Source organism: Galeopterus variegatus, unplaced genomic scaffold (genome assembly GCF_000696425.1).
Source record: "Galeopterus variegatus unplaced genomic scaffold, G_variegatus-3.0.2 Scaffold1217, whole genome shotgun sequence".
NCBI lineage: Eukaryota > Metazoa > Chordata > Mammalia > Dermoptera > Cynocephalidae > Galeopterus > Galeopterus variegatus.
In genome coordinates this window covers 18,934-32,771 of record NW_007727328.1, presented here as the reverse complement: position 1 = coordinate 32,771, position 13,838 = coordinate 18,934, and the positions used below count along the sequence as shown (strand labels likewise).

Here is a 13,838-nt window from a genome sequence, read left to right as displayed (position 1 = left end):
GCGGACCGGGCGCCGGTGACGCCGTCTCGAGCAGCCCAGAGCGCTCCCAAGCCCCGAGCGGGTCCCGTTCAGCAGCCGCCGCCGGCGCAGCAACTCCGGAGCTGGCGCGCAGAGCCGCTGCGGCGTCTCCCCGGCAACCGGGAAGCTCAGGCCGCGCGGGGCGGGGCGGGGCGGCTTTCCCTGCGCCTGCACCCCCAGTTCGTCTTGGACGAGCCTGTAAGGTCGGGGAGCAGACGCAGCAACAGATGTATGAAGAAGGCGCTCAAGACACATTTTAACTGCTTTCCCCTTAACGCTGTGATTATTCCTTCCCAAGGAATCGAGAACGCTAAGATTTAGCACACGTGAATGCTGAGTATTGGTTAGTCCCTTTCCCTGCCTGGGCAGAGATCCTCTGTCATTATTAGTCTTTATTCTTCGGTCTTCCTTTATTGTCCAAATAGCTTTTCAGCAAGCTTCTTCTGTAGGCTTTTCCGTGGCAAGCAACTGAGCTATGATTCGTTGATGCCATTTTCAAAATTCAGCAAGCATTGTACTAGCATCTGGGGTTGATGCAGGTTAAAACACAGGTTTGCCACCACCCAGTTTTGAGGAGGAAAGTCAAGCAAATAATGTGCTGAATGCTATATGGAGAGAAATGTATTAACTTTGGGAAAGAGAAATTTGCCACTTACCCTTTTTATTCCTAACTTAAAAAAACTATATGTTAGTAAGCACATATGTACTTTGTTTTAGCATCAATAAAATGCTCCCCATCATGCCCAGATTTAGGATGTCCACACTGCCCTCCTCACAGGTGACTGACCCTTTTTCTCATCCATCTCAATTCTTCTCCATTTCCTTCGAAATATGCTCAAATCTCCTCCAATCTTTAGCAAACAAAATCAAATCAGAAATCACCTTTATCTCCCTCCTCTTTCAAGACCAAACACACTTCCTCTAAAGTCAGATCCACTCATAAACTCACATCTATCCACTTCTATACGGTTTCTGCCCTCATCATGCTACAGAAAATGTTTGCATTAGGTAAACAGGTGATCATCACCTTACGTACAAACCCACCAGCTTATTTTCATCTTCATGGTACTTGATCTCTGTAGTTTCTAAAACTGTTGACTCCTGGCTATTTTTCTTATAGGAAGCTCTTCACAATCCGGGCCATCTCTGTTCTCCAGCTTCATGTTTGTTTACTGTGCTCCATGCACCCTAAGCTCCACCTCACTCAACATCACTATTCCTTGAATATGCAGTATTTTTGCATAAGCCTTAGTTTGGGTACAGCTTCCTGCCCTGCTTTCTTCCTACATGTGATAAACTCTTCCTCTTCCTGGTTTACGTATCTTTCTACACAGTCTTTCCTTTTCCCAAAGCAGAATTAGGCACAGCCTTTTGTACCTCCTCTTAATACTACTAACTGCTGTTCACTTTTACTTGTCCAAGTGTGCTTCTTGGATGAATAATGGCTGGGAATTATGCCTTTTCCATCTTTTCTCCAGTTCCAGTAAAGTGCCTGGATACACTGTAAATGATTATATATAGGTTGGTTAAGTCTGTCTCACAAAAGTTAAAAAAAAAAATCTTTGATGTAATGACTTGACTAGACTTATTTAATAAGCTTTAACTGTAAAGTTAATTTTATATAAATTATTTTATCCTTATACAAAACACTGAATAAGGAAAATACTTTCCAGTAAAGCAAATAATTAAAACAGGAAGTTAATTTCTTTTTTTGCAGAGACTGAAAATCAGAACTTGAAATCCAACTCCTGGAGGAAAAAAAATCAAATTTCAGAGGGAAAAATGCTAGAATATTTTAGTAGGTAGTGAATACAATGCATGTATTACATGTTATTACACAGCATAGTATTTAAGAGAATACACTTTGAACCAAGTGTCAGGTTCAAATCTTAGTTCTACTGCTTACCAGCTATAGTCCTGGGCAAGTTATTTAATCTTTCTGTGCCACAGTTTCTTCATCTGTAAAATGGAGTTAACAATACCTACCTCGCTGGGCTGTTCGGGGCCTCTGTAAAGCATGTAGAAGAGTACATGGCACATAGATAGATGCGTGCACTGGGCACTTATGTACTCTCAAGTGATATTCTTAGTGTTTACCCATTATTTTGTACAGCACATACTTTCATTTCTCTGCCAATAATGGTGAAAACTATTTCCAACATTTAAGTGAGTGGCTTTCTTCCTTTTGAGAGCATAAAGATTCATAATTGAAAGTTCTTGGGTGGAGCCTTGAAATCTGCATTTTTAACTGTCATCAAAGATGAATTTTTCTGAGGCAGGTGATCTTTGGACCACACTCAGAAACACTGATTTAAATTTAATGTCCACCAGTGGTTCTCACATCAGGCTGCACATCAGAATCACTTGAACAACTTTATAAAAATATAGGTTACTGGGCCTCACATCCAAAGATTATAAATCAAGGGATATTTTTTAAAAGTCCATGGGTAACACACAACCAGCTGTATATTTTTTTGAAAATATTTCTAAGTGCTTGAGAGTTAAATGTGATGATTTTTTGGCAGCTAGCTGGTAAGGGCATCTGACTCTTGACCTTGGTGTTATCAGCCCCACACTCTAATCAAGTAAGCTAAATGGCCAGCACAATTAACATTTTTTGAGACATGATACTTCATAGAACTTATAGGTCTTGGAAACTGGAAGAAACAGTGGTTCAAACAAAGTATCAATAACTTTCTCAATAAATGCCAAGAACAGAATCTTGATTTCTTGAAAATCATTTCTACGGGTCTCTGTTTTTCAGCAAATTGATGATAGTGTTATACTGGTAAAGATGTTTTAAGACAGTCATTAGTAAGTCATTAATGCTAAGATTATTCACAATGTGTTTGGGAAAAGTGATAAATGTATACAATTGCTATGATTATTAGCATGTGTACGATTTTAGATATAGAAAACTGTGCTAGAGGTAAATTAAATTATCCAAGTTTACAATGACAGGTAGCAGCATAAGTAATATTAGAGATGATACCTCTTAACCCCCAACCCAGTTCTTCCCATTTAATCTTCCCTTTCTTACCTCCAGAATTGCATTCCCCAACACTTGCCCTTCCTTTCACTAACCTAGGTTATCAGCACATTTTTTCTGTAAAGAGTCAGACAGTAAATATTTTAGGCCTTGTGGGCCAAACAGTTTTTTGGAAACCACTCAACTCTTAACATTATAGTGCAAAAGCAGTCACAGACAACATGTAAATGAATATGTGGTGCTGTGTTCCAATAAAACGTTATTTACAAAAACATGTGGTGGGTTGGATTGGGCTGAGGGCTGTAGTTTGCCCTGCCCTAACCAAAAAAACTATGAATGTTTGAGTTTCCTGATCAAGAGCTACAGAAGACGCCCTTTTCTCAAATGTGAGAATATTACTGCTTCATGAAATCGAGATCACAGATCAAATAAAAATCATGATTTGATGGACCAGAATTGGGTATTTAAGAATTTAAGTGCAAAACAATTAAATAGTTTTCACCCTTAATGTATCTTACTATATACTTACTATATACTTAATATATCTGTTACTGTATACAGATTAAACTACATGACAAGCTACTATACAGCAGCATGTTAAAAAAACATGTTTATTTTACACTATGTACAATCAGGAACATATTTAAAACCATTATCAATTAAAATAAATGAAGACCATAAATCACAATTTAGTTTGTTCTTAGTGTATATACTCACATTAAAATATAAAGAACATATACCCAAAAGAGCCAAAAGTGTGCATTTTGCTAAAACTTGGTATATACATATTCACTGAAAAAAAGCAATCAAAAATGACTTCAACCAAAACTAAGTTCCTGTGATGTGTAGTAACCATTATATTGTTTGTATGAGGTAGTAACTAAATTATTTTGGCCATGTGTTAATACTCTAAAGCAATATGACAATGATCATAAAATAAGGCCAACAAAAGTAAAAATTCCATGAGAAATCTGAACCACTTCACTCACTCTACGGAATGTTATAGTTCCTCAATGTGATTATATGAAATGTTTAGTGTGGACTCTTTAATAATGCTAATTTATTCTTTGTGCATACTGTATTTCAGACAATTGCAGTATTACATCATGGTACCGCTATTCTGTGATTCAAAATTTTTTCAAAGGTACTGTTTTTAAGCACAGACAAGCAATCTTACAGGATTCTTCTTAAATATAAAAAGACCAGTTACTACAACAGGTGGTTATTAATAGGTTTGTTTCACATAGAAAACAATCCAAATATATTTTAAAAAGATGTTGTGGAGCCAAATGCATATTGACAATGTCACAGCTTACTTTTGTGACTTAATACATCACATATCAATACTTTGTGCAAATATCAACACCAGTGTACTTGCATTAAAATTAAAAACAAGATTATAAAATGATTACAGCCTCCATTACAATTTTAAAAGTTACAAGATTTATATTCATATTACTAAATTACATATAATAAAAATACAATAGTGTTAAATGTACTGTTTCATTGCCAGCATCCCATTTTGTAATATAACCACACCCAAGAATATACTAAAGAATTCTTAAAATATTAACCCCAATTGCATTTTCATCATCATTTACATTTGTACAGATAAGACACTTACTTGTACATCTCATAAAAGTACATTATCTACATAAATTCTTAGTGTATGTCTTCAGCAATATGAAGTTCCACAGAAAAATACTGCCTATATGTACAAAGATTACATAACAATGAATTCAGCACTTGTGTGGTTCAATATGCTAAATATATCCATACCACTTAAAACAAAAAAATTCCCCATCTTGTCTCATGCCACAATAAATTACAAAGTAACTGAAGTCAGGTTACTGCAGCTTTTGTACAGCTTCAAGCATCCGTTAATGTTGCAGTGGTAGTGTTCTTTTTTTCTACAGTTAACTGTCAAAGCACAGCATTTCTCAGTAACTGTTTTCATGACCCGCCAGGATGTATAAATTGCTATTTGCTGTGGGGTTATCAGTTGGCCTACTTTCCAAAACCACGACCCTAAGAGCAACAAACAAAAAACATGTAACAAAACAAAGTTATTCTTTTAAACAGAAAAACTTTCCATTGCTTCTCCATTATAAGCCTGTATACATGCTGCTCATTTGATTTGTGGGCAGAAATAATTTGCTATCAATATGACTTCAAAGGCCAGTTTTGGGCCAGCCCCGTGGCTCACTCAGGAGAGTGCAGTGCTGGCAGCGCCGAGGCTGTGGGTTCGGATGCTATATAGGGATGGCCGGTGCGCTCACTGGCTGAGCGTGGTGCTGACAACAAACACTGTGCTGAGGGTTGCGATCCCCTTACCGGTTGGGGGGGGGGGAAAGGCCAGTTCCAACTCTGGGAAGTAATTTTGTTGTCCACGGCCTCCCCCCCATCCACACCAGTGTTCTTCTAAGAGTCAGAATGGGGAGAAACCTATGTTAGGAATAATTTGGGGGGACTTAATTCTTATTATAAATTCTAAAAACAATTCAAGAATCAGAACAGAACTACAAAATCCTATTTGGCACTAAAACCAAAAAGTTCTGTTTGTTAACATGATATTTCCTCTTTCTTCTGCTATAAATCAGACTTTATATAGTATGTTTACTACAAAATAGTATTGACAGATCTGTCACTTGGAAGATTGGGTACATTTTCAAAGGCTTTATAACTTTTTGACTTTGTGAATTCTTCTAGTGTGAAAAATACAATATTGAAAATATTACTGAAGAAATTTTAATTCTCTTGAAAAAGAAACCAGTGTCATGCTGGATTTATAAAACACGTTTAGTACTACATATTTAATAGAACCCATTTTCATACCTGTCAGATCCAAGTAGCCTGAAAATTCTTGTGCTATCTGAAATTTCTTGTGTTACCTGTTCAATTAAAATACAAATTTAATTTCTGAAATTAAAGACAAAATTTTACATGGACATTTCATTATCATTCTACAGAAAAGAAACATAATTCCTAAGATGAAAATACATCCCTGCATCAATATTTATTTGTTAAGTCAGCAGGGAGATGCACCAATTTATTAGTCTAGGGAAAATGTGGCTGGTTGACTTAACATTACTCATAAAACACGGGTGAAAGAAAATTATTTACTTTTACATTATAGACTTCAAGGGAAAAACTAAAAAGCAAAGCACTAAGTCCATTTTATTTATCAGAAATCTTTCATCATTTATGTTAATACTAATAACAGCACTAGCATAATGCTAACAGCAGCAGTAAGCCACTTAGATCTGGTTCTTTTACTTAAAAGGCTGCCACGTGGTATGATAGGAAATATTTAAAAGCCAGACATGACTTGTTTTCCCATTTCCTAGCTGTGTCACTGGGCAAGGTATGTAACCTGCTGGAAATGGTTTTGTCTTTTGCAAAATAGGATAGAAAAGACCTACCTTGCGGTGTTTTTATAAGTATTAGTAGGTATAATGCCTAGCTAAGCAAGTGCTCAATACATAATAATTATTTTTCTGATTTCTTTCCCATTCTCTTGAAATAATATTTTCTGATGACATATATCCTCCAAGAAGTCCTCAGTGTGACCAATTACCAGTTGGAGAGTTAAGAAGTAACTAGTAAATACTAGTCAGAGAAAGAAAAACCCACTACAGGAGAAAGAAAAACCCACTGTTCACAGCTTACCAAACACAAATTATTACAAACAATAAAGGCAGTAACTTCTCCCTAGCATTTAGTAGGCTGAAAAAATAATTTCATTGTGAAACTAAATTTATTCCAGCAATACCCCTACACAGTTTTTCTGAACACACAAGTGACTAACTTCTGCTGTAACCCAGCACATCTGAAGGAAACATGCTCACTTCAGTAATAGCGACTCATCATGACTGTGATTCCCAATACATTTTGGGGTTTGCCTGCTAGAAGGATGTACCATTCTTGGAGGTGTTATATTGAAGGGCTGCCTGTGCAGTTTAAAAAATTCCCTCAGCCAATTTTTTGGGCAAACTTTTCTTTCTTCTTTTTCTTAAAAAAGCCCATTCTGTCTTGCCTATGATGCCTTTCTTTCTCTGACTAGTGTTTAATAGCTGTTGACTGTTCTTATCTCCCTGCTTCATCCCTCAGGTGATTTGAGAACACGTTCCTGAGAAGTGAGCTCTCTTGTGGGATTTACTGCTAGAAATATACTAGCAGTGACCTTTCTTCAACACTTAGTACAGAACAGCACAATGCCAAGCACATTACATGCTTCATTTCATTTAATCTTAACAACTCTCAATTCACAGATGAAAAAGTATACGTAGAGAGAAGTTAGGTGACATGCCAAGGTCACACAGCTACTAAATAGCAGATGAGACTTGAACCTAGGTGTCTTGACTCAGAACCCTTGCTCATGATCACTATGTTATACTGCATACTTTGTTCGAAGAAATGCTGTGAGCTTAATGAATGACACTTTAGGACACAAATGAGCTATTTTCTTGCTTGAAGCACCTGAGGTTCTCCCTTCCTTCCAAAGATCAAGCAGAAGTTATAGCACTGAGACTGGCTCGAGGGTACTGAAACAATTTTTGATAATTTTACTGGCCTATAACATTCTAGGTGGTAAGTACTGTGTCTTGCTCATGTTTATAACCCCAGCACTTTCTGGCATAAATGTTGAACTAAATTGAATATGTCACATGGTTTGGAATTAAATTATTCCCGTAAGGTAGGAAGGACACATGAGATGCAGCTAAAGGTTAATACAAAAGGAAGGAAAAAGGGTCAAAGATTCTTTTAAATGTTCAATAAATAAGGATAACAGAAAGAGGAGGCAAGCTGGCTTCAAGAGAAATGTAGAACCCTTTACTTATAGCCTGCACTGGTCATTATTTCTGAAATACAAGGTAGAAGAAAAGGTGCCTCAAGACATAGAGAGCCAGTATTAGCACTATTATCTCAAGTGACGGTCTGGGAAAGTTGAAAGAAAAGCACAGTTGACTCACTTTTAGCAGTATTAGAAAGTTTTTATTTTGAATTTGAGGTTGATTATCTGGGAGCACATTAAATATGCACTTAAAGTTGTTTGAGTAATGGAGAAAGAGGTGATTATAAAGTATGTGCTATTGATTTTATCACTGGACTGAATATAGTTGAATATAGTAAGTATTATTTGTATTGTTTAGGAATTTCCCAAGTTAAAGAGAATTATTTGAAGTAGAATTTGATAATGTCTTGTGACCATTTAATGGACATAATTTTAAAAAGATTACTTACCTCATTAGATCTAAAACTTCGACCTTGCATTCCATGTTTCCAGAAAGCTAGCACGCTGTCTTGCAGGCAAACTAGCAGGCAAGAACAGCTCAATTACTGTTAATAGTACAAAAGTTCAACTGATAAGCATCATTTCATCCCTCTTTCTATCTCATATAGCAATATTTCAATTAATAATTAACATTGGCTACTCCATATTTATATGGCATCTTATATTTTGGAGTTTCAAAAATATCCTATACAGAGCTTATTCATCTTTTGGTAAGAAAAAAAGAAAATTCACTAAAAATATTTTTTTGCTATAGAAATTTGCTGTACTAAAATGAATTAATTTTTAAAATAAAATAGTGCAAACATATTAAAAAACATAGAAAATAGCATAAAAAGACACATGTATCCACCACTCAACTATCAAATCCTAATATTCTGAAATATTTGCTTTTTGTTTTAAATAAAAATAAAGGCAGCTGGCATCACCTACATACTCCTACCTTAATCCTATTATGGCCTTTCCTTCAAAAGGAAGGAAAGATATCCAAAGATAACCACTATTATAAATTTGGTATCTGTTGTTCTCATGCGTGTTTTTACTATTACTACACTGTAAGTTTACATTATCAATATAAACATTATATTGAATGTTTCCAACTTTCATACATTTGGTATGATGAACATTTATGTTATTTTAGTTTTTCATTATTACAAATAATACTGCAATAAACAGTCTTGTATATCTTCCCGAATACATATACAAAACTTTCTTTGGGGTAGACACCTAGATGTAGAATTACTAGGACACAGGGGATATGCATAAATAAAGCAAATGTTAGTTTTGTTTTTATATTTACACGTTTAGTATATATTTGTGCATGTATTCAGTGAGGAAGAAATCTAATTTTATTTCCTGCACATAACCAATTGTAGAAGCATCACTGGTTGAATAGTCCATCATTTCCCCACTGATACATAATGCCATAAATTTCCACTTACATAACTGTCTATTTCTGGGCCCTCTCTTCTGTCTCACTGATTAAAATTATTAAAAATTTCACTGATTACTTAGGAAAGCTGCTAATTTGTGTTAGTCATATCTAGTAACTCTGACTTATTAGTTATAGTAATTTATAGAGTTTTATATCCTATGTAATATACCATCAGTAAAAGGCATCTTTTTACCTTTTTCTTTCTAATCCTCACACTTCCCTTTTCTTGTCTAAGACAATGTTGAAGTGTGCAAGCATCTTTATCTTGATCTTTACTTTAATGAAGATATTTCTAATAGGCTTTGCTAGGTAAAGGACATTTCTTTCTATTCCTAATTTGCTAAGAAGTATTGTTAAAAAAAATCATCAATGACTTAGATTTTACTAAATGTTTTTGTGTATCTATTGAAGAATTACATGACTTTTCTCTTAATCTTTGGTGTGGTGTATCATATAAATACATTTTCTGATGCTGAACCATCCTTGCTTTCCTGGGATTAAGTCTATTATTTGACAATGTGGAATTCTATTTGCTAGTATTTTATTTAGATTTTTAAAAATCTATTTTCATAAGATTAGATTATAATTTTTGTTCTTCAATACTAACCTTGTTTGATTTTAGCATCAGTGTTAAACACTGATTTGTTCAGAATTCTTTCATTGTCTACAATCTAAAACAGCTTGTGTTGGATAGGGATCATCTCATCTTCTAAGGGTGGTTAAAAATCACCTATAAAACCACCATGCTAGGGCCGGCCCGGTGGCGCACTGCTACAGTGTGCAGCTTGGGAGTGTGGCGGTGCTCCCACCGAGGGTTCGGACCCCACATACAGACCGGCCGCTCACTGGCTGAGCGAGGTGCGGGCGCAACACCGAGGGTTGCGATCCCGTTGCTGGTCCCGGTCCGGTACGGGTGCGACACTGAGGGTTGCGATCTGTTGCCGGTCACGAAAAAAGACAAAAAGGAAAAAAAAAAAAAAAAACCACCATGCTAGATTACCAGGCACCTCAAGCAATGAGCCTGGCTGTGGTTTCCCATCTCCCATGGGATACTTTTAGTTTTCTTTATCACCCAGGAACCCAGCTGTGGTCTACTTCTTCACCTGGGCCCAGCAGGCCCACTGGCTTCAGGCATACATATTGTTTTGAGTTTCTGCTGTTGATCTTCTTTTTTGACCATGACTATGTCTTTATTTATTTTTTTTGGGTGGCTGGCTGGTGCAGGGATCAAACCCTGAACCCTGTTGTTATCAGCACCATGCTCTAACCAACTGAGCTACCTGGCCAGCCCAAACCTAGCTTTGTCTGTTTAAGCATGGATTCCATTGTAGCATCTTGAGCAGATGTCCCTCAAAACCAATGTATTATTATCATCATCATTTGTTTGTTGGGGAAGTGGCAATCTAGTTGGCAAAAAGAGGAAAATAGAGGCAGGAATAAGACAAATAAACTATCTGCCCTTGGCCTTACCCTCTGCTAACATATATATATGAAAATGTCTTTATTTTACTGATAAAGAACACCAGGAAAATTGTGTAGGGTTAGATAGTACATTGTCATTCATTTTCCTAGCACCATCCTATATATGATCATTTTCACTTTATTTTCCAGACTGTAATCATTTTAGAATACTAATTTTGTCAGAAATCCTTTTCTAGAAAAAACACCTTGTAAGCAAAATGTGAGAATGGCAAGAAGGAAATTCCATGTACTTAAAATTCTCTGATCAGCAGATACAACAGCAAAAATACAATAGGGTGTACTAAGAGTATAAATATTTTAAAGTACTTATAGAGAAACTCTCTAGGAGTCTACAGTATATGGGACTTCCTAAGTATGAGAAATGATATTTAATTATTTCTTTTGGGAATGCCAAATCTGTAAGAAAGATAACTCTATTTACATTACAGTTATTAAACTATTCTTTTAGAGAATGTGTAACAATGAAGGGTGAAGTATATTCATATTCATTATATCCTATATTTTAAAGTCTTTAATATATATTTATGATTTCAGATAATTATCAGATAAGTTATTTAAGCAGTTCATGATGCAAAGAAATACAAAATTTTGACTTACCTATTGATTCAATCTGGAAATCAAAGGTGAGTTCTGATGATAATTTTCTGCTAGATTTTAATCTTCCTTGGAGATTTACTATTTTTATACAACCTAGAGAAAAAAAAAAGTCACTAGCAACTAAGATTAACAAAATCTTATTAAAATAAGATATTCATAAATAAAAACTTACAGTCCAGGCATACAAGGATGGTATCTCTCTCTAACTGGGTTACATGAGTAACACTTGTCTGTGGGGTATCTACAACACAAAGAAAGTTTGATAAACTTACAGAAAAACTGTAATATTTAAAGCATAGAGACATTTGAAAAAAAAGACTTCTGAGGATCACTGTATTTGAGATAGATATAAATCTTTTGTAATACATACGGAGCAGTTGAGCCAGGCTACTTGGGTTCAAACGCTGATGGAAGTGCTAAACTATGTAAGTACTCAACATAGTAAATGTTTGTTATGGCAATCCTATTGGTGATGTCATTATTTTTATTCAGAGTGGAAATTAGGAGTCTAATCTTCTAAGTTGTGGCTATGACTAATTTCTGATTTTAAGCTCAGAAGGCCAGGGACTGTGCTTTGTACATCATTATATGCTAGTCCCTAGCACATGCAATAAGTATTTATTGAATGAATGAGTAAATGAGAGTTAGACAAATTACTTTGAGTACAAACAAGGTAAAATAATTAAATAAATATATAGAAGCGTTTTGAGAAGTACAAAGTGCTACCAAAATGCAAAGAGACATTATTTTTATTATAATGGTTTATTAAAGTTCTTACAAACTGAAAATGTTTAAATACTGTGGTTCTCCATGAAGTAATAAGATATCCAAAGCTTGTATGAACATCAAAAGTGAATTGCTGAGCTACAGGCCTTTGTTACTGGTCTTATATTTCCTGGAGTGGGTGCAATATATAGTCTACCCTTCTTGTTTTCTGCTTCCCATAGTACTTAGTCTTAGGACATCTAAGGACTGTTGTATTTCAGACCTACAAATGTATTTTAGACCTGCTACTGCTGTAACTAACCATGGTTAAAAGAATATGGAATAGGTCTCCTGCAAGTCAGGCCAACCAGATCTTTGTAGCTCTTATACAACTGGTGAAATTTAAGAATATGATCATATCTATACAATCTACCTAGGTTCAAGAAGCCAGCCTATCAATACTAGATAGAAAGAAGGAAAATGAGGTTTAACTAATTGCTTTCAACAATTAGTTCCCAAACACTGGAATAATCTGGAGATCTTTAAAAAAACACTGAAGCCCGGCTACCACTCCTAGATATTCTGATTTAATTGTGGGTATGTATGTGAATTGGGTTATCAGTTTTAAAAGTTTTACAGGTGATTTTAATGCACAGTAGAGTTTGGGAAACAGTGGCTCATAATTTTATCTGATGTGAAACTCTAATCATCCCCTATCTTTATCTTTACTTACCCTATTTTTTAGCCCATCATCTCAAAAACAGGATGAACTGTATTTGTCATATTTAACTTCTAATAAAGGGAGTTCATTAGGGTAAGACCATGTAATCAAAAGTTCTTTGGAAGAAAGGTACCCACAGCTGTATAAAATTCTTTTGTCAGGGGCCGGCCCTGTGGCTCACTCGGGAGAGTGCGGTGCTTGTAGCACCAAGGCCATGGGTTTCAGATCCTATATAGGGATGGCCGGTGCACTCACTGGTTGAGCGTAGTGCGGACCACACCGTGCGGAGGGTTGCGATCCCCTTACCGGTCTTTGTCAGGAAATGAGGCCTTTCAATCAACAATCAGAAGGAAATGATTTAAAATTAAAGAATTTGGGAGAAAACATTAACCAAAATTCACTGACAACAAAATATTAATCAAGCAACAATCTCTTCCTGTTAAATAGGGAGGAAGAGATTAGAAATCAGGAGTGCACCACCTGTCTGAAAGGGAAGATGGATGGATGAGGGAGAATGTATTATATGCTCTTTCTCTGTGTGTATATATATATGTATAAATTTGCTGGCTGGCCAGTAGAACCCGTGACCATGGTGGTATAAGGCTGCACTCTGACTGAGCTAACTGGCATCCCCAAGGGCAAATTTGAGGGGACCAAAGAAATCATATTGTTGCCAAGAGCCAGCCATGTTTTCCTTCAACATCGCTTAAAGGAAAGTGATGTTTCACATTTAATGTGTTGTGAACAGAATCTGTGCTTCACCAAGCCATGCACTTGTCTCTAGGCATTTGCAAATGTATTTGGAATATTTTTTTTCTGTACTAAAACCCCTCAGTTCCTTAATATTTTTCTTTTTGTGAACAATCTTCCAGGCTTCCAACAAACTTCTGTCTAATCAATATCTTATTGGCAAATTGGTTCCTTAACATTTATCTAAGTAGCCAAAGACTCTGACAAAGGGCCTTTTCAAGACCTTTAGAAACTGTCTTCTAAAATGGCCACTGTCTATTGCATAGCAAAATATTTTACAATGATATTTTTAAAGAGAAAAAAGCCCTAAAAATAAATATAAAAAGACCTTTAAAGGTTATGTTTTTTA

At 35.8% G+C, this 13,838-nt stretch overlaps 1 protein-coding gene across 1 annotated transcript in view; it reads right to left on the bottom strand.

Moving 5' to 3' along the window:
• Positions 1-3,592: 3,592 nt before the first annotated feature.
• The window catches only part of LOC103592771 (mitogen-activated protein kinase kinase kinase kinase 3), a 28,426-nt gene continuing 18,180 nt past the window's right edge, over positions 3,593-13,838 (bottom strand). The window contains exons 8-12 of the mRNA XM_008575604.1: positions 11,486-11,554; positions 11,314-11,406; positions 8,252-8,322; positions 5,843-5,898; positions 3,593-5,035 (exon numbers count right to left, since the gene is read on the bottom strand). Of these exons, the coding sequence (XP_008573826.1) occupies positions 4,948-5,035; positions 5,843-5,898; positions 8,252-8,322; positions 11,314-11,406; positions 11,486-11,554 (377 nt within the window). The 3' untranslated portion in view covers positions 3,593-4,947. The remainder of the gene's footprint in view (positions 5,036-5,842; positions 5,899-8,251; positions 8,323-11,313; positions 11,407-11,485; positions 11,555-13,838) is intronic.